Raw genomic sequence first — 25,296 nt, forward strand, 5'->3', positions numbered from 1 at the left:
GGGCCAGATCACGCCAACGCGGATGGCCTGTCCCGGTTTTTCCGCCTCGACGAGGAGAGTCCCCAAGAGGATGGGTGACTCTCCCCGCCTTCAGCTGGGGGGGACGCATGTTGGACAGGCCACATGAAGGGCCGCTCCCCCTCGGCCCGACCAGGCCCGAGCCCGGTCACGCAAGTGTCACACACCACCACTGCACGTCTTCCGTCCCCTCCGGGACCCCTGCCCCTGAACATATCGACCTCGTGGGCCCGACCCACTACTGGCCCGCGCGCCCAGCCTGGGCGCCATCTTGGACACTCCACCACGAGGCCGCCTGGCCCCCGATCGACCTCAACCCTGGGCCTAGCCAGGCCTCAGACATCCCGGCACCACCATCCACCCAGGAGGTGAGCGGGCTACTTGGCAAGTCAATGGGAGAAAGAGGTGTCGATGGCTCTCCCCCGCCAAGTGCCGCTCGCCCATCGCCTCCCCGGGCGCTGGCTCCACCCCCCTGCTGGGTGTCTGGACTCCCTCATCCCGGACCTCCCGACCTCCAAGTGCGAGGGTCCGGACATCAAAGGGCACCAGCCCTATAACTGGGGCAGCTCCAGAGCAGGAAGGCAGTTGTATCCTGGAGTCGAGAGACGCAGAGAAGAACTCATCCTTGACGGACTACTGGCGCTGCCGTAGCTCTGCCTTGCGCATCATCGTCCTGCCTGCTGGCGCTGCCGCAACCTTCGTAACCTTCGTAATCCTTCATCGTCGTCGGGACCTGCTGGCGTGGCCGCGGACCGTTTGTAACTACCATCTTCATCGGGACCTGCTGGCTCCGCCGCGGACCGTCGCTTCCTTCGTCCATCTCGGGACCTGCTGGCTCCGCCGCGGCCCGATCATCTAGAACGCCGAGCTCGAGGATTGAGAGCTATTTCCATCTTTTGGTAACAAGACTGTCCCGCTACCCTTCTCCCAAACCAGAGACCAGAATCGAGGGGACCCCTGAGTCCAGACCTCCTTGTACCATTCTATCGTACTTAAAGAATTGCCTATAAAGTATTGTTGAACTTTGCCCTTGTGTGGTGTCCGTCTGTGGGGGGGAAGTTACTTGTCTGTACGATCGCCGGAGACGGCTCTCCCCGGAGACCTCTCCCCTTATCCTCGGCCGACCCTCCCGGTCCGTCTAACAGTCAGCACTTCTTGAAGCGATGGTGTGTCTTTTTGCCACAGGGCATGTCTCGTTTTGTCGAGGGCGCATCCTAACATGAACTAATCTCTTAAGCGATCCTCTAAAGCGGCACCAAAATTGCACGTGGAAGCCAATTTGCGCAAGGCAGTTATGTACTGTTCGACCGACTCATCCTACCTTTACATCCTTCTCCCGAAGTTATATCTTACAAGGTGTTGGACCCGGCCTCGTGGCGTGGTCCCACTCCTCCTGCATGGTGGGCCCGGGACGACATCGACCCCTGTCCTCCGGCCTGAAGCTACCTCCTCCAACCCTCACGAGAGCCGCCACTCCTGGCGACCCCTGGCTCTCCCCCTCAGGAACACGGCGACCCCTACTCGCCCCACGCTGCTGGTCCGACCCCTATCCCGGGCCACCATCCCAGGCCGACTCCATCTTGGGCCCTCCATGGCCGGACCACGTGGCCTCGGCCCGACCTCGGCCGCGGCCCCAGCGAAGCCCCGACATCGAGGCACCAAGATCCGACCAGGTGGTAAAACGGCCACTTGACGGATCAAGGAAGAGGAGAGTTTCGATGGCCCTCCAGCCGTCCCCGGACGCCTGGTTTCGATGGCCCTCCGGCCTCCCTGGGCGCTGGCTCCACCCCCCTGCTGGGTGTCTGGACACCCTCATCCCGGCCCCTCTGACCCCCAGGTGCGAGGGTCCGGACATCAAAGGACTCCAGACCGATATCTGGGGCAGCTCTGGAATGGGTCGGGAGTTGTATCCGGGAGTCGAGAGCCCTGCGGATTGAATCGCGGCTGATCCTGAGAAGAACTCGCTACTTTGAACCCTGAAACCATCTTTGGAGCCCTGCTGGCGCTGCCGCGGCCCGACCTCGCTGAAACCATCTTGGAGCCCTGCTGGCGCTGCCGCGGCCCGAACTCGCTGAAACCATCTTGGAGCCCTGCTGGCGCTGCCGTGACCCGACCTCGCTGAAACCATCTTCGGAGCCCTGCTGGCGCTGCCGCGGCCCGACCTCGCTGAAACCATCTTCGGAGCCCTGCTGGCGCTGCCGCGGCCCGACCTCGCTGAAACCATCTTCGGAGCCCTGCTGGCGCTGCCGCGGCCCGACCTTGCGGCACCCCCCCAGCTCGAGGATTGAGAGCTGAGCGTAGGGTATCCCTGAGCCAGGCTGGTACTAAGACTGTCCCGCTACCCCCTTCCCACAGTTACCGAGACATTAAGGATCCCTCGATCCGTTTGTACGTATTACTGAGAGAACCTACCTTGATTGCTGATAAAGACTCTAAGAATCTATCCTTGTGTGGTGTCCATTTGTAGTGGTGTGATTGCTCGGCTGTACGATTCTAGGAGAGGAACCTCGCCAGGAGGCCTCTCGACGGCGCTTGGCCAACTCCAGAAGGAGAGGCGGGTCTCGGGGTGGATGGCCAGACAACTCCTGCCTCCCCCTAGGATCGCCTTTCTAACATTGGTGGCAGGCGGTGCGATCCGAGCCGACGCAAATCGTACAGAGAGTGACTCACCCACTACTAACACACCACAACCATGACTACCAAAGAAACCAGACCAACCGCGGAGTTCCAGAAGGAACGGTTGGAAGACTATAACCACAAATAATTGAAACAATTCTGCAAGGACCTGGGCATCGCTACCACTGGACTAAGCACCAAGCACCAAGGACGATTTCAAGCAGGCCCTACAAACATGGGTGGAGGCAGGAGCGACGCCACCCCAGAACGAAGATGACACGGTCCCAGATATGCACCCAGAAAACACTGCAACCCCAGCGGAGGAAAGAAATACCAACGTAAACACGGGCCTCTCCCCCGAAGACGCCCGAGAGCGAGAAAGAAGCCGGCTCCACGAATTGGAGCTCACCCGACTCCGTCTGGACGGAGAACTACAGCTGGCCGAGAAAAAGATAGCCCTTGAGCAACTACGGCCGCAAGGAGACCTGGAGGAGAAACGAAGGCAGAGGGACTTAGAGGAGAAGAAGCTCACGTTCGAACACGAGCGTAGCTTAAAAGAACTTGAGATCAAGGCCGCAAATGGGGAGGCCAGCGCCTTCGGGAACCGGAGCCCCCCTCCTCCTGCGGACACAAAGGTCCACATCCCCAAAGATGTCATCAAAGAATACTATAAAAACGACGACATCCAACAATGGTTTAAGGTTAAGGTTTACGAGGTAGCCATGACCTCTCATCGAGTACCCCAAAAAGACTGGGGTGCCAGCTTGTGGGGGAAGTTCATCAGCGAAGGGAGAGATGACTTGCTGGAGCTCCCAGACGCCGAGATGACCTCTTACGAACATATGAAAGCCGCCCTCCTTACTCGCTATGGACTCACCCCCGAGATGTACAGGCAGCGATTCTGAGACTGTAAGAAAATCCCCGGTACTACATGGGTGGAGTACGTGAACTTCTATAGTAGAGCCCTAGAGGGGTGGATCAAAGGCAGCCAGGTCACCACCTACGAGCAGCTGTTCAACCTCATTGTATGGGAGCACCTCTCCAACAACTGTTTTGTCGAACTCAGGCAGCATCTCCTCGACAGCAAGCTGACCGAGCCACGTAAACTCGCCGTCGAGGCCAATCGATGGGTGAGCACCCGGGTCCCCCGGAACTCAATGGGAGACTATGGCCGGGCACCCCAGGCGCCCCACCATCCGCGAGGTGACGGGTGAGGCCAGAGCCGGAACCGAGACTCCCCCGCAGTGCCTTCCCCGACCAACACTTCGGCATCCCTGGCTAGAAGAGGGACCCCCCCCAGCCCGACCGGGGCCCCGCTCGAACGTTATCTGCCACAAATGCCAGCGACCCGGTCACTATGCCAATGACCCCAACTGCCCAATGAACCAGCGGCCCGGCACCACCGGTCCTCCAAACCGCCAGATCGTGGCTGCCTCCCTGGGAGAGGAAAGGGGCGAAGAAGAGAACTATGACGAAGATCAGACTGAGTGGGAGGCCGCCGCCATGTCCCTGGTATGTCTAGGCAAAAGAGACATGGTCCCCCGGGCCCCGATTCCGGGCAACACTCAGAAGTACCGCCAGTGGGTCACCATTAATGGGCACCAGGCCGAAGCCCTCCGCGACACCGGAGCCAGCGTGACGGCCGTCCGTTGCCACTTGGTGACCCCTGACCAGATCCTGCCCAATGTGCTGTGCCCAGTACGGTCGGCGGACAATTCAGAGAGCCTGTGCCAGATGGCCCGAATCTCCTTCGAGTGGGGGGGGGGGGAGGGGGGGGGGGGAGTGTCGGGCATGCTGAAAGTGACCGTCCGGGACGATGCCCCCGTGGACTGCCTCCTCGGGAACGACCTGGAAAGTTCCCCCTGGGCCAACGTTGAGCGAAGAGAGCATCTGGGGATGCTAGGCCTTCCCGAGTGGGTCTGTGCGACCACCCGATCAATGACCGCCCGGGCCACCGCCATGACTGAATCCACCCCAACCGAAGAACCAGAGGGGCCCGCGCCTCCGCCGCCCTCCGTCCCCAAAGACACCGACCCTGAGCCCGGTCCCCTGGGGCCCAACCATGAAGACATTGCCGCGTTCAGCGACCTCCCGGAACTAGTCCAATGGCGCCAAGAAGGTGGCCCCACACGAGAACAGTTCCGTCAAGAGCAGAAAGCGTGTCCCTCCCTCGAGGGGACCCGACAGCAAGCCGCCGCTTAAGCCGCTGGAGACCCATCGGGGTCCGACTGGGTCTATTGGGACAATGAGCTCCTCTACAGCGAACAAAAAGTTGCCGAACTGGGGGCCAGCCGGGTGCTGGTGGTCCCCCTCCGGTTCAGAGACTTCCTCCTGAACCTGGCACACGACGTGCCCCTCGCCGGGCACCTGGGGCAGGACAAAACGTACAGCCGCCTGGTGACCCATTTCTACTGGCAAAAAATGAGGAATGATGTGAACAATCACTGCCGGACTTGCCCAACCTGCCAAGCCAGCGGGAAGAGCGGCGGGAAGCACAAGGCCCCCCTTCAACCCTTCCCCGTCGTCAACACCCCCTTCGAGCGGGTAGGGATCGACATTTTGTGGTCCATGGAGCCCCAAACCTCTCAAGGTCACCGTTTTATTCTCGTCCTGGTGGACCATGCCACCCGCTATCCTGAAGCCATCCCTCTCCGGACCGTGACGGCCCCCATGGTGGGCCGGGCGCTGATGGGGATCTTCTCCCGGGTGGGCTTCCCCCGAGAGGTCGTCAGTGACTGGGGTACGAACTTCATCTCCCGATACATGAAGTCCCTGTGGCAACAATGCGGGGTCACGTACAAGTTTACGACCCCCTACCACCCCCAAGGGAACGGACTGGTGGAGCGTTTCAATAGAACACTCAAGGGGATGATCATGGGCATGGAAGAGCCCTTGCAACGCCAATGGGCCGTGTTGCTGCCCTGCCTCCTCTTCGCCCATCGGGAGGTCCCTCAGAAGTCCCTGGGGTTCAGCCCCTTCGAACTATTGTACGGACACCCCGTCCGGGGTTCCCTCAGCCTGGTCAAAGAAGGCTGGGAGGTTGCAGTCCGAGCTGCTCCCCCCGACGTCTACCGGTACCTCCTGACCCTCCGAAAACCAGACTCGGCGGTTCTGGGAACTTGCCAAGGACAACCTCGAGGCAAGCCAAGAGGAGATGAAATGCTGGTATGACCAAAACGCCTCTTCCATCGAGTTCGAGCCGGGCTAGCAGGTCTGGGTCATGTCCCCGGTCGAACCATGTGCCCTCCAGGACAAATGGACCGGGCCCTTCAAAGTGGTGGAGCGCAAGAGCCCTGTCACCTACCTGGTGGACAAGGAGTCCCCCAGGAACCCCCTCCGGGTCCTCCACACCAACAGGCTCAAACCTCACTTTGTCCGAACGGAACTTAGCCTACTGATGGCGACTGATGACGGGGCCGAAGACGACTCCGAGCCCCTACCGGACCTCCTGAGCACCTCCGAGAAGGACGGCTCCATGGAGGGGGTCACCCTCTCCTCCACTCTGACTCCAGAACAACGCCAAGACTGCCAAAAGCTGTTGAGTCAATTTGCAGACTTGTTTTCTCTCACCCCCTGGGTCACCCAATGGTGCGTCGACGATGTCGACACCGGGGACAGCCCGCCTGTGCGACACCGGGCCTACCGAGTTCCCGACCGAGTTCGGACCTGCATTCAATCGGAAGTCTCCAAAATGCTGGCCCTGGGGGTAGTCGAACCCTCTGACAGTCCGTGGGCCAGTCAGGTCGTCCTGGTCCCGAAAGCCGCCGCCCCTGGCGCCTCTCCCGAACTAAGATTTTGTGTAGACTACCGGGGATTGAACGCAGTCACCCGGACTGATGCCCACCCCATTCCCCGGGCCGATGAACTGATTGACCGCCTGGGGGCAGCCCGCTACCTGCAGCACTCTCGACCTAACCTCCGGCTACTGGCAGATCGGACTCACCCCAGGCGCCCAAGAGCGCTCCGCTTTCTCAACCCCCGATGGCCACTACCACTTCAGGGTGATGCCCTTCGGGATGAAGAACGCCCCCGCAACGTTCCAGAGACTGGTGAATAAGGTGCTGGCGGGGCTAGAAGAGTTCAGCGCCGCCTATCTGGATGATATTGCGGTGTACAGCCTCCACTGGGCCGACCACCTCCAGCACCTCCGGGAGGTCTTAGCGGCCCTCCACCGGGCCGGACTGACCATAAAAGCAAGCAAGTGCCAGATCGGCCAAAGTTCCGTGACCTATCTGGGACACCAAGTGGGGAGCGGCCAGGTGGCCCCCCTCCAACCCAAGATCGACGTCATCTTGGCCTGGGAGCCCCCGGTCACCCAGACAGCAGTCAGAGCCTTCCTGGGGCTCACTGGGTATTACCGGCGCTTTGTGAAGAATTATGGGAGCATTGTGGGCCCCCCTCACCAAACTCATTTCCAAGAAGCAGCCACAGAAGGTGCACTGGACCCCCGAGTGTCAGGCCGCCTTTGAGACCCTAAAAACAGCAATGTGTTCCACCCCGTGCTCCAAGCCCCCGACTACAGCCGGGAATTCGTAGTCCAAACAGATGCCTCAGAGCACGGTGTTGGGGGCGGTCTTTTCTCAAATTAACGTCGAGGGGGTTGATCAACCGGTGGCCTTCATCAGCCGACGGCTGCTAGCCCGAGAGCAACGCTGGAGCACCATTGAACGAGAGGCCTTCGCCGTGGTGTGGGCCCTCAAGAAGCTCCGACCCTCCCTCTTCGGCACCCACTTCCGGGTGCAAACTGACCACCGACCTCTGCGGTGGTTGATGCAGATGCGAGGGGAGAACCCAAAGTTGCTGCGTTGGTCCATCTCCTTACAAGGGATGGACTTCACTGTGGAACATCGCCCCGGCAGCGACCCCGCCAACGTCGACGGCCTGTCCCTCTTCTTCCGCCTCGGCGAGGAGAACCCCCAAGAAGATGGGTGACTCTCCCTGCCTTCAGCTGGGGGGGACGTGTGTTGGACCCGGCCTCATGGCGTGGTCCCACTCCTCCCGCATGGCGGGCCCTGGACGACATCGACCCCTGTCCTCCGGCCTTAAGCTACCTCCTCCAACCCTCACGAGAGCCGCCACTTCTGGCGACCCCCGGCTCTCCCCCTCAGGAACACGGCGACCCCTACTCGCCCCATGCTGCTGGTCCGACCCCTATCCCGGGCCACCATCCCAGGCCCCAACTCCATCTTGGGCCCTCCATGGCCGGACCACGTGGCCTCGGCCCGACCTCGGCCGCGGCCCTAGCGAAGCCCCGACATCGAGGCACCAAGATCCGACCAGGTGGTAAAACGGCCACTTGACGGATCAAGGAAGAGGAGAGTTTCGATGGCCCTCCAGCCGTCCCCGGACACCTGGTTTCGATCGCCCTCCGGCCTCCCTGGGTGCTGGCTCCACCCCCCTGCTGGGTGTCTGGACACCCTCATCCTGGCCCCTCTGACCCCCAGGTGCGAGGGTCCGGACATCAAAGGACTCCAGACCTATATCTGGGGCAGCTCTGGAATGGGTCGGGAGTTGTATCCGGGAGTCGAGAGCCCGGCGGATTGAATCGCGGCTGATCCTGAGAAGAACTCGCTACTTTGAACCCTGAAACCATCTTTGGAGCCCTGCTGGCGCTGCCGCGGCCCGACCTCGCTGAAACCATCTTGGAGCCCTGCTGGCGCTGCTGCGGCCCGACCTAGCTGAAACCATCTTGGAGCCCTGCTGGCGCTGCCGCGGCCCAACCTCGTTGAAACCATCTTCGGAACCCTGCTGGCGCTGCCGCGGCACGACCTCGCTGAAACCATCTTCGGAGCCCTGCTGGCGCTGCCGCGGCCCGACCTCGCTGAAACCATCTTTGGAGCCCTGCTGGCGCTGCCGCGGCCCGACCTTGCGGCACCCCCCCAGCTCGAGGATTGAGAGCTGAGCATAGGGTATCCCTGTGCCAGGCTGGTACTAAGACTGTCCCGCTACCCCCTCCCACAGTTACCGAGACATTAAGGACCCCTCGATCCGTTTGTACATATTACTGAGAGAACCTACCTTGATTGCTGATAAAGACTCTAAGAATCTATCTTTGTGTGGTGTCCATTTGTAGTGGTAGGATTGCTCGGCTGTACGATTATAGGAGAGGAACCTCGCCAGGAGGCCTCTCGATGGCGCTCGGCCAACTCCAGAAGGAGAGGCGGGTCTCGGGGTGGACAGCCAGACAACTCCTGCCTCCCCCTAGGATCGCCTTTCTAACACAAGGACAGTACTCACTTTGGGGAGGTGGTGCAAGTCCAACTTGTTGAAGCAGATCTCGTATTCATTAAGAGTGTCGGAGTCACTATCAGAGAGTTCAGGAAGGTACTCAAAGAATTCTTGTCCCTCAGAGCCCAAACAATGCATTAACAATGAGGCTTTCCTCTCTGCACTTAAGTGCCACAGACACGAGCATAATGTGTGGAAACCTTCTTCCACGAGAGAGGAGGGACTTCTGGAGTTGTCAACAAGAAGGGAGGGGCAGTGACATTTTGCATGATGTACGAGCTATGTTTTGACTTAGTTACTACTTAAGGGTGATCTTCAGTGATCTGTGTACAGTGCACAATATCCACAAACCTTATAAGCTGTGCGCATCAGCGGAACTGCGTGAAACTTCAGCAATTAAAATTTAGGCCAATGCGCACAATGCCAGAAACTGTATTTGCTGTGAGCATCAGTAGAACGATCAGCCCGATTACTGATGGCACATATTTATTCAGGGAGGAGTCACTTTAGTTTGGTGCTCAATTCCATGTGTAGATGTGAGTCTGGTGGTGCCTGATAACTGAAATGCACACATTTGCTTACATACAATTTCATATATGTCTGATTTATTATTCCTATTACAGTGCCTTCTACCTTGAGAAGGCCCGTCCTAGACCAGCGTAAGGACAAAACCCATGCCGACAAATGAGCGACCTGAAGTGTAATACAGAGAAAAATTAACCTGGAGGATTGCTGTAAATTAAAGTAAATGAAAAAATAATAATAAAGAACTACATAACAACAGCTGTGTGACCTGGAAGCCAATTGTTTCTCAATATAGTCCTAGTTTGTGATTACCTTACAGTGCTCACATTATCATCCACGCTAGAAGAGATGGGAGCCTGGGGTGTCTGGTCACAGAACTCATTTACATACAAAGGGGGTGACAGCCTGTTCACAACGCACAGCACAACTTGTTTACGTAAAGTGCTAGTACACAGAAAAGGTTAAAGTCTTGTGTCTCTTTTTTTCATTTTCTTTAATATATCCTGCACCTTGCTCTGTTCTTCTCTTTCTCTCATTTCAATTCATCATAATTTTCTCAAATTCACTATTGCTTTATCAGCACGGCACAAGTCGGGGGGTAGCCACAGTTTGAAGCGGTCCCCCCACTATTATCTAGAAACGGGACTCAGTTCCACATAGCTCCTTAGCCTGCAACTGGTAATTGTTACTTTGTGCCCCAGCACTGCAGACACAGGCCTCTGAGTGTTTGTTTGTGTGAGTGGCGCAAGAGAGGAACAGAGAACTTGACACAATTAGTCCTTCTATTGCTTAATACATTGTAAATGTGAAACACTTTGGGGTTTAGGGGCTGGATAAAGAATAACGTCAGGAAACAAGCGCAAATTAAAAGCATATTTTATTTATTCGCTGAAAACTGCTTAAAAATGTAATTTCCAAGTTCCACATATCTGTTTAAAAATATTTACACTTTCAGTCATTTTTCGAGTTTAGTTACAAACTAATAGTGGGCAAAACACATGATGTATAAAAACTGAAACCAAAAACTTATTTTTACATCATTTTATGTGTCTTGTTTTTAAAAACAGGCCGTCAACCTTTCACGCGAAAATTTTAAGGGCCTGACATCACTTCTTGTGATGTCACTACATGTGACGTCACTGTGATTTGCATATGATAATGGGCTCCTTCACTATTTTCCTTACTTGTGCCCTGTTTATTGGCATATTTCAAAAGACAGTGGTCCCTAGTAGTTCAGGGATTAGGCAGAATTGATGGACATACACTCAATAGTCAGTATGACCTTTGTCCAGCAGGACAGGTTTTTATTTTAAGAGATATGGAAAACATAAAAGGATTTTTTACAAGGTGGGTACAACCAGTAACCCACAGGGGACAAGACAAAACAGGGGGGTAAACTTGACGCAACAAAGGCGGTCTGTGCTAGTATCTCAGTGAACAGACAATGGTAAAGTACAAAGCATCATTGTGAACAATTTTCTATTAGTAGGGTACATATGATGCTACTATGTCGACGGCGTTTCGATGCCTACACACAGATACATGGCATCATCTTCAGGACAAAGAATTAATTTGTTTGTCTTGAAAGCATAACAGTTTTTTGGGGCCTATAAGCATACATACAGTTATATTGGGGAAACAAAAAAAGGGAGACAAAACATACACATTGGTCAATAACAAAAAGACTAGGCATGTATATAAATCTGACCAGTGATCATCTGTGGCATTGTGAACTGTTTGTGGCAGTTATTCATCTTTTAGGAATAGTAATTTTGTGAATTGTAACGTGGTGGCGTGACAGGCTTTTGTTTCCATGCAGCCTATTGTGAATTGTTTATGACAGTGGGGACAACATTTAAAATCCGACGCAGTGACGGAACTGTGGGGGGGCGACGCATGAGGTTAAAAAACATTCAATGAGCTCAGAGTTGGACCATGCAAAGTTTAAAAACGGGTGGCGAGCGGTGTAAGCGGCGAAGTGTTGGTAACCGGCGGTTACGTGTAAAGAGTTTTACATGCGGTTCAGAGGCGAAAGGAGTTTGTGAATTATCGTTTAGCTCTACGTGATCAATTTTAAAAGGAAAGTAGCGCGAGCATACAGATCGTGATTTACCAATATTGTGGTCCACAAAGTAGTCTGTTAAGCAGTACCTATGCTTTTGGAATCAAAGCAAGTAAGGAAATTGAAGGGTTTCGGAGCACATTAGTATCCTGCCAAAAAAGCGGGAAAATAAAAGAGTGAGTATAAACATATTGATGGACCGGTGAGAAGGTGATGAAAAGCTCAAAATATAAAATAATTACCAAACCAGGGCAAGGGAGCCTCTAAATACGAGACCGGACCAATTGTGTCTCACTAAGAAGGAAGAAAGTAGATTTATATGAGTTATGGTCCTCGTGGGGTATGGAAAAGCCGATTTAGAGCATTCTGCAGGTACTTACTTCCTGGTTTGGCTGCTCCTTGTCTATGCAGGATACAAAATGGCGGGAATCGCTGTCGTGCTCATGCCTGAGGGCTAGATATAGGGGAATTCAGAAATGGAAGAGGGACTAGTCGTGGTGAGTACGGCGGCCATGCTGGAAAGGTGTGGGAGTGTTTAGAGATAGATAAAGGACTAGTCGCAGTGAAACTGGCAGCCATGCTGGAATGGTGTGGGAGTGAGAAGAGGTTATATATAAAACCATGTGCAATAAACATTTACATATTTACATGAATTGTTTAAGAAACATCGCGAAACCTAGGAGGAAGTCAGGTATGTATTACAGGGTGACTGATCACAGGAGAGATGTCCAATCTTCGAGACGATTGAGGCCTGTATGGATACTGTTGGTGCGCAGTATCCAGTGAAGTTCCTCCTTGTTCAGTAACTGAGTTACGTCCGCTCCTCTGGGTGGTGGTTTTACCATGGTGATGATTGTCCATGTCAGATCATTTTCAGTGTGTCCTTTTTCTTTGAAATGTTCGACAAGAGGGGCATTTGGAGTATGGCACCGGATCCTACTACGGTGTTGTCCGATGCGTAGCTTGACCTTCTGGCTGGTTTGTCCAACATATATCATCTTGCAGGGGGCAAAAAATGGCATACACCACATTGATGGAGTTACAATTAGTGAAGTGTTTTCTTTCAAAGGAAATAGTGCCAAAAGTAAATGTTTTTCCCTCAATAGTGAAGTCATACACTATGCAACTGCCACATTTTGCATGACCCGTTAGGGCAGGTAACCCCCATGCATCATTGATGGTTGTTTTCAAATTAGGCTGAGGTAGGGAAGCTCTTACCAAATGATCTTTTACATTTTTTGCTCTCTTGAATGCAAAAATAGGGTGCTCAAGATTCAGTAGTCCGGCATTTAATACAGACCAGTGTTTCAAGATGCTTTTCTTTATGGCATTAGAGGCTGGGGTAAAAGTGGTTACACACACTAGTCTGTCTTGGTTTTTCTTTGGTTTTGGTTCTAGCAGACTCTCTCTGGGGCAGTACCAAGCCCTTTTTAAAGAACGCCTTACTAGTTTATTGGCATGACATGGGTCTATAGGTATTAAAAATAAACATTACATTCACAGGTGTTCAGCCCATTTCCCTGGTGATGTCACACCTTGGCATGTATTCGGCTGCTTCTTCTATTTTTAGATGAGTACAAATAACGTACGTTCCCCCTCCTTCCAATTCGTTCTTTTTCTCCCCCTTTCTTTGTCTCTCTCACTCTCTTTATCTCTCCCCTCTCTATCTCCCACACACTCCTGTTAGCTTTAGCTTCATGAATGTCACTGCCACTTCTGGCATTCATACGACAAATCCTTCAGAACATTTGAGACCAAGGGACAATTAAGTGTGGAAGATGAGTTGCTGGGAGTGCAACTGATTGTCCTGGCACATATATGCTTTTGATGTGGGATTTCGCTATTTCACCACATTCTTCAAAACAGAGTCTACTGCTTACAGTGTGTGTTCGTGTGTGTTCGCTGATGACGTTTTCGGTCTGATATCTGACTAAAGCTCTTCCCACTTTCATTGCACTTGAATGGTTTTTCTCCTGTTTGTATTCGCTGATGTTTTTGGAGGTTTGATAAGTGACTAAAGCGCTTTGCACATTCACTGCACTTGAATGGTTTTTCCCTGTGTGTGTTCGCTGATGATACCTTAATGCTGAAGAGTCGCAAAAACTACTGTCACATTCACTACAATGATAGGGTTTTTCCCCGTGTGTGTTTGCTGATGACGTTTTAGGACTAATAACTGACTAAATCTCTTCCCACATTCATTGCACTTGAATGATTTTTCTACTATGTGTGTTCGCAGATTTGACCTTAATGCTGAAGAGCTGCAAAAACTATTGTCACATTCACTGCACTTGAATAGGTTTTCCCCCTGTGTGTGTTCGCTGATGGCTTTGAAGGTGTGATAACTGACTAAAGCACTTTGCACATTCACTGCACTTGAATGGTTTTTCCCCTGTGTGTATTCGCTGATGTTGTTGGAGGTTTGATAGGTGACTAAAGCACTTTGCACATTCACTGCACTTGAATGTTTTTTCCCCTGTGTGTATTCGCTGATGTTGTTGGAGGTTTGATAATTGACTAAAGCACTTTGCACATTCACTGCACTTGAATGGTTTTTCCCCTGTGTGTATTCGCTGATGTTTTTGGAGGTGTGATAATTGACTAAAGCACTTTGCACATTCACTACACTTGAATGGTTTTTCCCCTGTGTGTATTCGCTGATGTAGTTGGAGGTTTGATAAGTGACTAAAGCACTTTGCACATTCACTGCACTTGAATGGTTTTTTCCCTGTGTGTGTTACCTGATGGTACCTTAATGTTGAAGAGTCGCGAAAACTACTGTCACATTCACTACAATAATAAGGTTTTTCCCCCGTGTGTGTTCGCTGATGACGTTTTCGGTCTGATATCTGACTAAAGCTCTTCCCACATTCATTGCACTTGAATGGTTTTTCCCCTGTGTGTATTCGCTGATGTTTTTGGAGGTTTGATAAGTGACTAAAGCACTTTGCACATTCACTGCACTTGAATGGTTTTTTCCCTGTGTGTGTTACCTGATGGTACCTTAATGTTGAAGAGTCGCGAAAACTACTGTCACATTCACTACAATAATAAGGTTTTTCCCCTGTGTGTGTTCGCTGATGACGTTTTCGGTCTGATAACTGACTAAAGCTCTTCCCACATTGATTGCACTTGAATGGTTTTTCCCCTGTGTGTATTCGCTGATGATTTTGGAGGTTTGATAAGTGACTAAAGCACTTTCCACATTCACTGCAATGATATGTCTTTTCCCCCTTGTGTGTACGCTGATGACGTCTTAGGACTAATAACTGACTAAATCTCTTCCCACATTCTTTGCATTTGAATGTTTTTTCTACTATGTGTGTTCGCAGATGATACCTTAATGCTGAAGAGCTGCGAAAACTATTGTCACATTCACTGCACTTGAATGGTTTTTCCCCTGTGTGTGTTCGCTGATGGCTTTGAAGGTTTGATAATTGACTAAAGCACTTTGCACATTCATTGCACTTGAATGGTTTTTCCCCTGTGTGTATTCGCTGATGTTTTTGGAGGTTTGATAGGTTACTAAAGCACTTTGCACATTCACTGCACGTGAATGGTTTTTCCCCTGTGTGTATTCGCTGATGTTGTTGGAGGTTTGATAAGCGACTAAAGCTCTTTGCACACTCACTACACTTGAATGGTTTTTCTACTGTGTGTGTTCGCAGATGATACCTTAATGCTGAAGAGCTGCAAAAACTATTGTCACATTCACTGCACTTGAATGGTTTTTCCCCTGTGTGTATTCGCTGATGTTTTTGAAGGTTTGATAATTGACTAAAGCACTTTGCACATTCACTGCACTTGTGTGGCTTTTCCCCTGTGTGTATTCGCTGATGTTTTTGGAGTTTTGATAAGTGACTAAAGCACTTTGCACATTCACTGCACTTGAATGGTTTTTCCCCTGTGTGTATTCGCTGATGTTTTTGGAGTTTTGATAATTGACTAAAGCACTTGGCACATTCACTGCAATGATATGGCTTTTCCCCCGTGTGTGTACGCTGATGTATCTGTAGGGCTGATAACTGACCAAAGCTCTTTACACATTCACTGCACTTGAAAGGTTTTTGTCCCGTGTGTATTCGCTGATGTTTTTGGAGGTTTGAAAAGTAACTAAAGCACTTTGCACATTCACTGCAATGATATGGCTTTTCCCCCGTGTGTGTACGGTGATGTTTCTGTAGGATTGATAACTGACTAAATCTCTTGACACATTCACTGCACTTGAATGGTTTTTGTCCTATGTACGTGTGCTGATGAAGCTTGCGTAGTGATGACAAACTAAAGCTCTTGCTGCATGTGTATGATTCTTCTTTCTTGGTTAGTGTCTGTGGATCGGGTATATATTTTTCTACATCCCATGACTGCATTTCCTGATGGGCCGACATGGCTGATAAAGCACTTGTGTTTTTCTCACAAACTTTATATGCGTGCAGTAATTTGCACGTTTGATTTCTGTTTTAACAATAAAATGCGATAGCCACCAAATATTTGCCACACTCCTAATATGTAGAAGGTGTCTTTGTAGGCGATTGTGCCTTTAGATTGGATTATGGCAATGCACCCTTGCGGGTAAAGATGTATCTTCCTTCTGGCCGGTGCAAATCAGGACAGTCTGTTGTATTGTAGATATAAGAACTCCTCTTTCCTTTACCCGTCAGTTGTCTGGCTCCGCTCTGTTGTGCTCTTCTCTGGTTACTGTGGTTCGGCCAGAAAGAGTTTACAATGCACCTAGAGCACGGAATGATGGCTTGTAATCATCTTAGAAAACAGAGCACTGCGGTAATCACATCATACCGATCCCATAATCAAAGCTGATGTTGGACACTTGTTTATACAGGAGGGGGTTTGTTATTGTTGTTGCCTTAATTTTACTAAGGTCATTTCTTCGTCTTGTAGCGTGGAGGTGCACAGCTCAGACTCTTACAATCACTGAACTGCCCTTGAGGCTTCATCCGGGATCTGTCAGTTTGTGTGCAGGTTCCTCTGTCGCCGACTGCGCTGATGTTTTCCTGAATACTGGAGCTCATTATTTCCGCTATTGTTGAAGATTTACAGCCTTCGCTTCATTATTGATGGTCATTTCACACATGCAAGGCTTGTTTTCTGTTGGATCGAAAGATATTTTAAATTACTAAATTGAAACATAATGGAATGAGAATTCACAATGTTTAACTGATTGTAACAGACATTTCAGGGGAGATTTACCAAATATCCACACAATGCAGCGCAGCCCTCCCCCGCGAGGCTACGCTGCGTGGCGCGACAGGAAGGGAACAGGAGAGCACCATATTTTCGAAGATATGGCTCTCTCCTTTCCTTTCCCTTGCGCCGGCCCTGATTACAGAGGGCCTGCGCCATGCACACACCTTAGCACCAGAGCACTAGGGTGTGTGTGTCTGTGAGTCCAGCATGGGTTTTGTACAGGAAGGACACCCTTCCTGTACAAATTACTATGACTCGACACGAGGGAAAGCTTTTACAATTTTGCATACGTGTTGCACAGTGCAGCACACATGCAAAGTCAGAAAAGGAAGGAGAAAGGAAAGCATTTCTCCTTCCTTGCACCTAGTTTTCTGGTTGCACGGGAACGCCCATGCACCACCCTTGGCAGGCTCCAAGGCACAAAGTAATGCGAAACAATGCTATGCGCAGTGTCACATTACTTTAACGTTATTTCCAGTGTTAAACAAGTTTAGCGCTGGAAAGTAAATTAGGAAAAAAGATTTTGCTCCATTTTGTGCCTCTTTTGTGATGCAAACAGTGCAAAATCTTAGTAAATCTCCCCCTTCTTCTTTATCGCTTTTGAAACTTAGCAAGGAATATTTCATCATACACAGATATTTAACTAAAAGTTCTGTTGATCAGGTGACATCTTATTAATGTCTGGAAAGGAGGTGATTTACCAGTGTTTACAGAGTAACTTAGCAAAGTAAAGGCGCTCACGGAGCACCCAAGAGCTTGAGGAATAGCTTAAGATAGACGCATATGGTCAAGATTTCATTTAAACAACAATAGAGTTTAGAGAAAGAGATGGATCAGGCTGGGCTGTAAAATTTCCAGTAAAACTTTACAAAGTATATAACAAAAATAACTCAATTTACACACTTTTTCTCATTCTTTCCGATTCACTTAAGATCATCTCACATACCAACTCCTGTCTTTACTCGCTTTTCATAAGTCACCTTTGACACTTTCAACAGCTCCTTGGTTCAAGCATTTCTGGTTTCTTCTAACCTGGAAATTGGAACATTATTGTGAGTTGAGGGGGGTTTCCTATCAGCATAACATCTGTCAATCTCCCTGAAACTAGTGCAGCTTACAGAGCCTGGTTCTGGCCCAGAAAGACAACTTTAAAAAGCAAGTCTTTAGTTCTTCCTAAAGTAGATAAAGTTCTGTAAGATGCAGCTCCTTCCGGGGCTTTTGTTTAAAACATAACAAGGGGTTCACTGTAAGCCCCATCCTTTACATTTTAAGCGCTGATAAGGTAAACAAACGTTGATTCATATATTTTAATATTCAACTAGATCAGTCATTTAGTACTTATAGAAAATCCATCACAACCAATAATTTACCTGACATATCCCCGCAGCAGATGTGTGCATATTACTCTTTCCCCCCCTTTTCCAACATTACATGGCATCTGGCATGACGTTGTCCTTTTGGGGCCCAGGATGCCATTTGTGACCTGATGGGCATTTGGAAGAGCGGGAGGAGGTGTCAGTTATCCACAGGTGATACAGCATTTCTACCTTTCCATATTTCTCATATTCAAGTTTACCTAATTTAATGTCCTTCGGCCCCCCTACTGCCCTCTGGCTGCGCACTCACTCTGTGGCATTCATCAGAAGTCAGATAACTGCCTCATCCTCACAAGGCAATGGATTTCACTTCTTCTACAACACTTATTGCAGACAAAGGGCCTAGTTAGGAGTTTGTCCAACAGATTATTGCCTCAAAACTATGGGTGGGTGAAGAATTCCGCTCTGCCGGCGGAGTTCGCAAAGTTTTACCCACTCCTGGTCCAAAAAAGTCCATGTAGAACAGAGTTCTTTTCTCAAACGGTTCGCCAACGGTAAGGTGACGAGCGCTTGTGAGAAAATATAGCACGCTAGACCTCCTCCTGGTGAGATTTCTCATTGCGGGAGGTCAAGGCAGGTCGCGACCACTCGAGTGTTAAAATCTGCCATTCTCGTTGATGAAGCTGCCATTCGATTAGGATATCAATTAGAGCGGCAGAAAGCAGCATCGCCCTCTGACACAACGCGTAGTGCTGTTCGTGCTGATTTTGCAGTGGGGGTTAAACTCCTGGCACTAAAAATCAGTACGAGCAGTGCAACTTAAACTCTGACACTTCATGGAGTTCTGCGGGGTAAACTCTGCAAACTACTTCAAGGCATTATCAAAACGTGACAGATATCCTGTCTGCCTTATTATAATTGCCACAGGATGTAATGCATTTTTAATGGGGCCGGCAGGATACCTGTCACATTTGTGATGGAATAAACCATCCGCTGAAATATAAATCAGGCATTTGGTGTACATTGCGTCCAGTCTGGCTAGCTGGGCTTGACGGATCTTGTGGTTTGTAGTTCTCACACTCCGTTGAGGTCACCACCAGGCAAATCTTCCATCAGCTGTGTCCTGTGCAGATCTTCCTTCTAGGCAGGACTTCTGTCAGCTGTGGCCTGTGCAGATCTTCCATCCAGGCAGGGGCTTCTGTCAGCTGTGCCTTGTGCAGATCTTCCTTCCAGTCAGGACTTCTGTCAGCTGAGCCATCTGCGGATCTTCCTTCCGGGCAGGAACTCTATCAGCTGCGCCCTGTGCAGATCTTCCTTCCAGGCAGGGACTTCTGTCAGCTGCGCCCTGTGCAGATCTTCCTTCCAGGCAGGAATTCTGTCAGCTGAGTTTTGTGCAGATCTTCCTTCCAGGCAGGGACTTCTGTCAGCTGCACCTTCTGTGGATCTGCTTTGCAGACAACGGCTTATTTCCTCAAGGATCAGTTCAAAGGTCGGGAGAGGTAGAACTGGTCTAGGTCATCTTCTTTATTGCCGTTCAACTGGTCAAACCACAGAGCTCTCGCTCTGAGAGGACAGAGAGTCTGGGTTTTCTGAGCTCCATGGAACATTAAGACAGTTCCACCACATCCAACACATACTACAAGACTCCAAGAGTCAACACTATAAGTGCTGCTCCAAGGTTTAATTCTACCACTGTATCTGAACATCCCCTGGCAAATGCCAACTAGAGACTAAACATCCAGCCTGCACCAGCAGAGGGCAGAAAGCTTTTCAAGCAACTCGAGGTAAATGGACTTTCACTATCTGTCATAACTGAAGATGTTTATCCTTGGTGTAGGAAGGTACCTCCTGACTATGGTTGCCCCCAACTTTTTGCCCTGTGTTTTAGCTGGTTTTGGACATAGTCGACCTGGGACCCTGCCAATCAGGACCCCAGGCCTACTGCTCTCTCTTTAAAATGGATTCCATGTACCCTAGGTGCATTTCCAATTGGTACTGGGCCACCCTATCAGACCCTGTAACTCAGGGCATAGGTGTACCCAGGGCCACCAGGGGCTGCAGCATGTATTATGCCACCCCTGGCTGGCCTCCTAAATTTGACACAACTGGCTGCATGGCAGCTGGGGCAAAGTCGTGTACTCACCCTTTGCTTTAGGTATAGTAGCCGTATATCTAACCGTACAATGGACGCACGAGTTCCTATCAGTCACTCCTATGGCAGGCCTTGACAATCCTGAAGGCAGAGTGCGTGGGCTCGTGTGAACTAGGTTCTGGCCCGAGCCGAGCCCGGTTGCAGCTTGCGGAACAAAGACCCAATGGCTGTTCCATGATAACGCGTACCACATCGGTAACTTCGGTGTCGCGTTATCAAGACATGTCGAGTAAGGTGTCATACGAATCGGGATGCTGCCCCCTCACCAATTCTGGCGACGAGGTTAGCATTCCGCCCTTCTAGAGGGACACGACATGTACGTAACTGTGAACCCCGGTTAAAGTTAACTAAAGCCTCAGCTCCACAAAATGGATGCTGCCACCACAGACACGAGTCTGACCTCCTGCTGCTGGGAGTCCTTCCAGCGAGGAGCGCTTGGACAAAGGGTTTCCTGTCAGGGGCGGTGTTCGCCACCGTCCCAGACAGGGTTTGTGTATTCTGGGTAGGTAGGGCTTTTGCGAGAAGGTGACTGCGGAGTGGCACCCCGGTGCTCACTACGCATCTGCCGGTCAGAACCAGTTCCAGGGGCGCCAGCCCTGGCCTGGGGAAAGTCCGGCAGGGGAGAGGGGTGTAACTACCCCCCTTTCTGGTCCCACCCTTAGGGCAGGACCTAGTCATGTACCCACCCCTTTCTTTAGGATAAAGGCCGGAGCGGGGACCCTTCCAAATTACATCATCTTTGAATCAAGAATACTTACTACGAAAGGACTTCGAGACTCTTCTCAAGATTTCTCCCTTGTGACTAAGGAGTAGTCACCCTGCATCAGCGGGCACCACCTAAGAACTCTGCGGTTTGCTGTAAGTCCTTCCTTAAGGAATCCGACGGCCCAGCTCGACGAGAACCGGCTTCCCTGGCACCTCTGACCTCTACCCACGTCATCAGCCCAGCTGTGATCTGTGGGTGCGACGAGACCTCGAGGGACCGGCCATCATCAGAACCTGCACGCTCTTAACCAGCACGACCATCGAAGTAATTCCCTGGTGAGTGCTCTGGGGTCCGAGAAGCCCCGACCCTGAGCCGCTCCAGCACCGAAGTGCAGTCTCCCAGCATCTCCACGATCTGCGTGGGGCCCTTCTGCTCGCTGCTCAACACGTTGTCCGGTCCCTAGCCGCTGGCTGGTGCCCTCCTGTGACGACATCCGACAACCAACGCTGCTGGTCTGGTTGCTCCAGACTGGCCTTTGCTTCTATCTTTGAGAGAAGCACCCCGGACCCTCCTGGTCCCCTCAAGACGCCATTTTAGGCCCACCACGTGGCCCTGAAATTTGCCAAGGCTTGTTGCCCCAATCCTGGGCCCAGCGACGCCGACAGCATCATCCTCCGTGGGACAGCTCGCCCTCCATCCGGGACGCCGACAACGCCTCCTGGTCCGTGAGACTGCAGAGCCTAGCGTCGCCCACTCACCTAGTCGAGGTGACGGCCAACCGGTGCCCTCCTGGTACCCTCTGACTACTGGCTAGTAGTACGAACTTGGTCCCCTCTGCTTTCAGGTATCAACGATCTCTGATCCAGGCTTGGATCTCTACGAACTATTCATCACTGGTCGCCGGCCAGCAACTCCTTTTCTTCCGGCTCCTGGCTCGTCAGCGAAGACCCCGACGCCTGTAAGACTTGTGCAGCCGCAGCCCTCGTGGCTAGGTAACTCGGCATTTCGGTGCCTGCATAGCCTCTTTACTCTAGGGTCCCGAGTCCCTCGCTTCCGACTTGCCTTATCGGGTCCACCCGAGACCTCTAAGCTTTCCGTGTCCTCGGACACTTGTTTTAATTGTGCACTTGAAGTATTTTCCTAAGAGATTTGGTTTGTGCTTAGTACCCTGTCCTCATAAAGAGTACAGGGCTGTTGTGAATCTTAATAAATATCCTGTTTATTTTCATAACACTTGTGTGGTGTCCTTTCACTTGGTGTTCAAGGGGTACATGTGTGGTAAACAGCTGGCTTAACACGCCCTCTCGAGTCTTTAGCCTTAGACTGCTCGTATCCACGCTACTAGGATAGCTGGTCTATAGGTTGACTTACAACCAATCATCATAAGGGTCGTTTGGAACGATACATAGCGGTCGCTAGAATAGCGAACGCTGCATATCGGGCCAACTTCTCACATTGGTGAGCAGCGGTTGGGATTTGAGCTTGCTGTTGTTTTACCACACGTATCCTAAGAATATCTTGTTGAAAGATCACATAAGTACTGTTAGTACATATAACTAAGCTTAGAATACTCTGAGTTCTACTGAACCAGCTGCTGCAGCTCCTCAAGGCCTAGCACACCTTGGCTGCAACTCTTAGCAAGGGATCAGTAGGTAAACACATAGTGTAGGTAGGTGCATCACTTACACCACACTAGAAACAGTATGTCGGACAAAGGAGGAAACACTGAGTCTCCCCTTGTGTCAGTTGACCCTCCACAGGTCATCCCTTCAAGATATACTGTGCTGAGCTTCAAGGAGTTAAGACAAGTGTGTCACTCCAGGAAGATCAAGCAGGGGTCTAACCCCACAACGTCCTTTCTGATTGGTCTCTTGGAGACTTATGATGCCAGAAAAGCTGAGACCCTTCTTAGCTCTTCTAATCCAGAAGGAGACATGCCTCCCCTCGAGGGAACCAGAGGCGATCCTGACCTCATCCACCTCTCAACTGAGACTGAAGATGTAGAGGATGATGAGAATGAGGATCCCTCTGGGGATGAGGCAGATAAGGGACAGGTAGAAGTCGTAAGACTAAGCAGGTCCAACTTAAGCAAACATGACAGTGGTACTGGGGGACTCCTGGGGCCACTATCAGGTCAGCTTAACATTGGGAATGGACGAGCTAGGTCTCTATCAAGAGGCTCTAACAGATCCTTTCGAACCAATGGCTCTCTCAACTCTTCTCACAGAGGAATGTCTTCCCCTAAGAGGAGAGTGTATGAAGCTGAAGAAAGGGCAATCAAACTGAGGATTGAAAGGGAAGAACTTGCCCTGGCCAAAGAGAGACTTGCCCTTGCTAGAGAGCAAGAATTATGTGGGCTACAGCCCACTGGTGGCAGCAAACCTAGCAATAGGGAAAGGAGTTTTGACACAAAGCACCTGAATAAGATAGTGCCCCCCTTTAAGGAAGGGGATGACATCCACAAATGGATTACTGCTTTGGAGAGAGCCTGCACTGTGCAGGGTGTTCCCCAAAGTCAGTGGGCAGCTATCTTGTGGCTCTCCTTTGATGGTAAAGGTAGAGATAAGCTCCTCACCACAAGGGTGGATGATGCTAACAATTACCAAATCTTGAAGAATACACTGGTTGATGGGTTTGGTTTAACCACTGAACAATACAGGATGCTGTTCAGAGACACCCAGAAAACTCAGTCTCAAGATTGGACTGACTTTGTTGATTGTGCCACTAAGGCTTTTGAAGGCTGGCTACTGGGTAGTAAGGTTACTGATTTTAAAGGATTGTATAATCTAATTATGAGGGAGCAAATCTTAAATAATTGTCAGAACCAGTTATTACATCAGCACCTGGTAGACTCTGATCTGACCTCTCCACAGGAATTGGGTAAGAGGGCAGACAAATGGGTCAGAACCAGGGTTAGGCCTAAAAACCAGGGTGGTGACCAGAAAAAGGAATCAACCAAGCCTCAAGAGAAGGGTGGGGATAAATCCACAGAGAAGACTTCCCAAGGGCCCCAAAACTCCAACAAGGGTGGTGGGTCCCAGAACACTCCTTCAGAACAGAAGAAACCTTATTGCCATACCTGTAAACAGGTGGGCCATTACAAAAGTGATGCCAAGTGCCCTAAAAATAGCAATAAGGAAAACATACCCCCAAGTAACACTCCCAGACCTCCTGTTACCACTAGTGGTAATCCCCCAGGTGGTGGGAGTGCCCCCAAGAATGTGGTGGGCATTACTTTGGGAAATCAGGAGGACTATGGCCTAGCCAGGTTCCCTGACCACACTCTTGTCTGTGAGACTGGCATGGGGTTTGCCAACTTCACTACTGGACCCCACATTTTGGGAAAGTATAGACAAGAAGTTTTAGTGAATGGTCAGAAAGTTGAGGCATTCAGAGACACAGGGGCCAGCCTCACCATGGTGAGTGACCATCTGGTCCCCTCTGCTCAACTGACCCCTGGTTTTACTTATCAGGTGACAGACATTCATGGAATGAAGAGAAGGCATCCCATGGCAGTAGTCAAGCTCAGCTGGGGTAATGTCACAGGGCCCATGAGAGTGGCAGTGACAGATAACCTACCTGTAGATTGCTTACTGGGGAATGACCTGGAACTCTCAGCATGGGCTGAGGTGGAACAAGAAACTCATTCCAGAATGATAGGCCTATCCAGACAGGTTAGTGGGGCAGTATTAGCTACAGCCCCAGTCCAAGCACCAGTCCTCCCTGAAACGGTTGGAAGGGCAGTGGTAGCCACTGCCCAGGCTCAGACAGACTTTCCAGAGCAGGATAGGAGGGCTGTGACAGTCACAGCCCAAACACAGACTGAGTGCCCTCCTGAAAAGGTTGGCAAGGTTGAAATGGTCTCAGCCTCTACTCAAACAGATAGTGAGGTTGTGAAGCCTGAAACAATGGATCACTCCACTCAAACAGAGAGCATTGAGGAGGAAGAAGAGTCTTCCCCCTCCCAGACACTAGGTGAGAGCCAGCCTCCTCAGGGAACTGACTCTACCCCTGTTGAAGGAACTGCCCCAGAGGTAGTCAGGCCTAGCCTGGCAGAGCCCCTGATGGTAGTGGACCCTTCCCAGGTGGGACCCAGTCTGGAGCAGGTAACCTGCACCTCTCTACCCTGCCTCAGTCAGCCCAGGGCTGAAGAGACCAGGGAGGCCAGTGGTGGACCCCAAAGGGCCCCCTGTCCAAAAGAACCCCTTAATCAACAGATTAGGATCACTGAAGCTAGTAAACCTAGCCAAGTGAAAATAGAACAGACTCCTGAGGGATCCCCCTTAAAAGTAGTTAGGGAACTCCCACAGCTGGACACTGTTGGGCACAGCCAAACATGGGGCCTAAAAACCCCAGACCTGACCTGTCCCTCCAGTAAGCCAACCAGAGGGACTCAGCCTCCAGCTTTAGGTAGCCAGAGGCTGACCCTGAGAGCTCAGTGCATCTCAGCTAAAGAAAGAAAGGCACA

General features: G+C 51.0%; 2 protein-coding genes across 2 annotated transcripts in view; both read right to left on the minus strand.

The window, feature by feature from the left end:
- The window catches only part of LOC147662748 (uncharacterized), a 107,718-nt gene extending 91,225 nt beyond the window's left edge, over positions 1 to 16,493 (minus strand). The window contains exons 1-3 of the mRNA XM_086950927.1: positions 14,840 to 16,493; positions 14,443 to 14,671; positions 13,741 to 13,938 (exon numbers count right to left, since the gene is read on the minus strand). Coding sequence (XP_086807053.1) covers positions 13,741 to 13,938; positions 14,443 to 14,671; positions 14,840 to 15,837 — 1,425 coding nt within the window. The 5' untranslated portion in view covers positions 15,838 to 16,493. The remainder of the gene's footprint in view (positions 1 to 13,740; positions 13,939 to 14,442; positions 14,672 to 14,839) is intronic.
- The window catches only part of LOC147662747 (uncharacterized), a 418,861-nt gene that overhangs the window by 347,007 nt on the left and 46,558 nt on the right, over positions 1 to 25,296 (minus strand). The window lies entirely within an intron of this gene.

The sequence above is a fragment of the Lissotriton vulgaris genome, unplaced genomic scaffold (genome assembly GCF_964263255.1).
Source record: "Lissotriton vulgaris unplaced genomic scaffold, aLisVul1.2 SCAFFOLD_1034, whole genome shotgun sequence".
NCBI lineage: Eukaryota > Metazoa > Chordata > Amphibia > Caudata > Salamandridae > Lissotriton > Lissotriton vulgaris.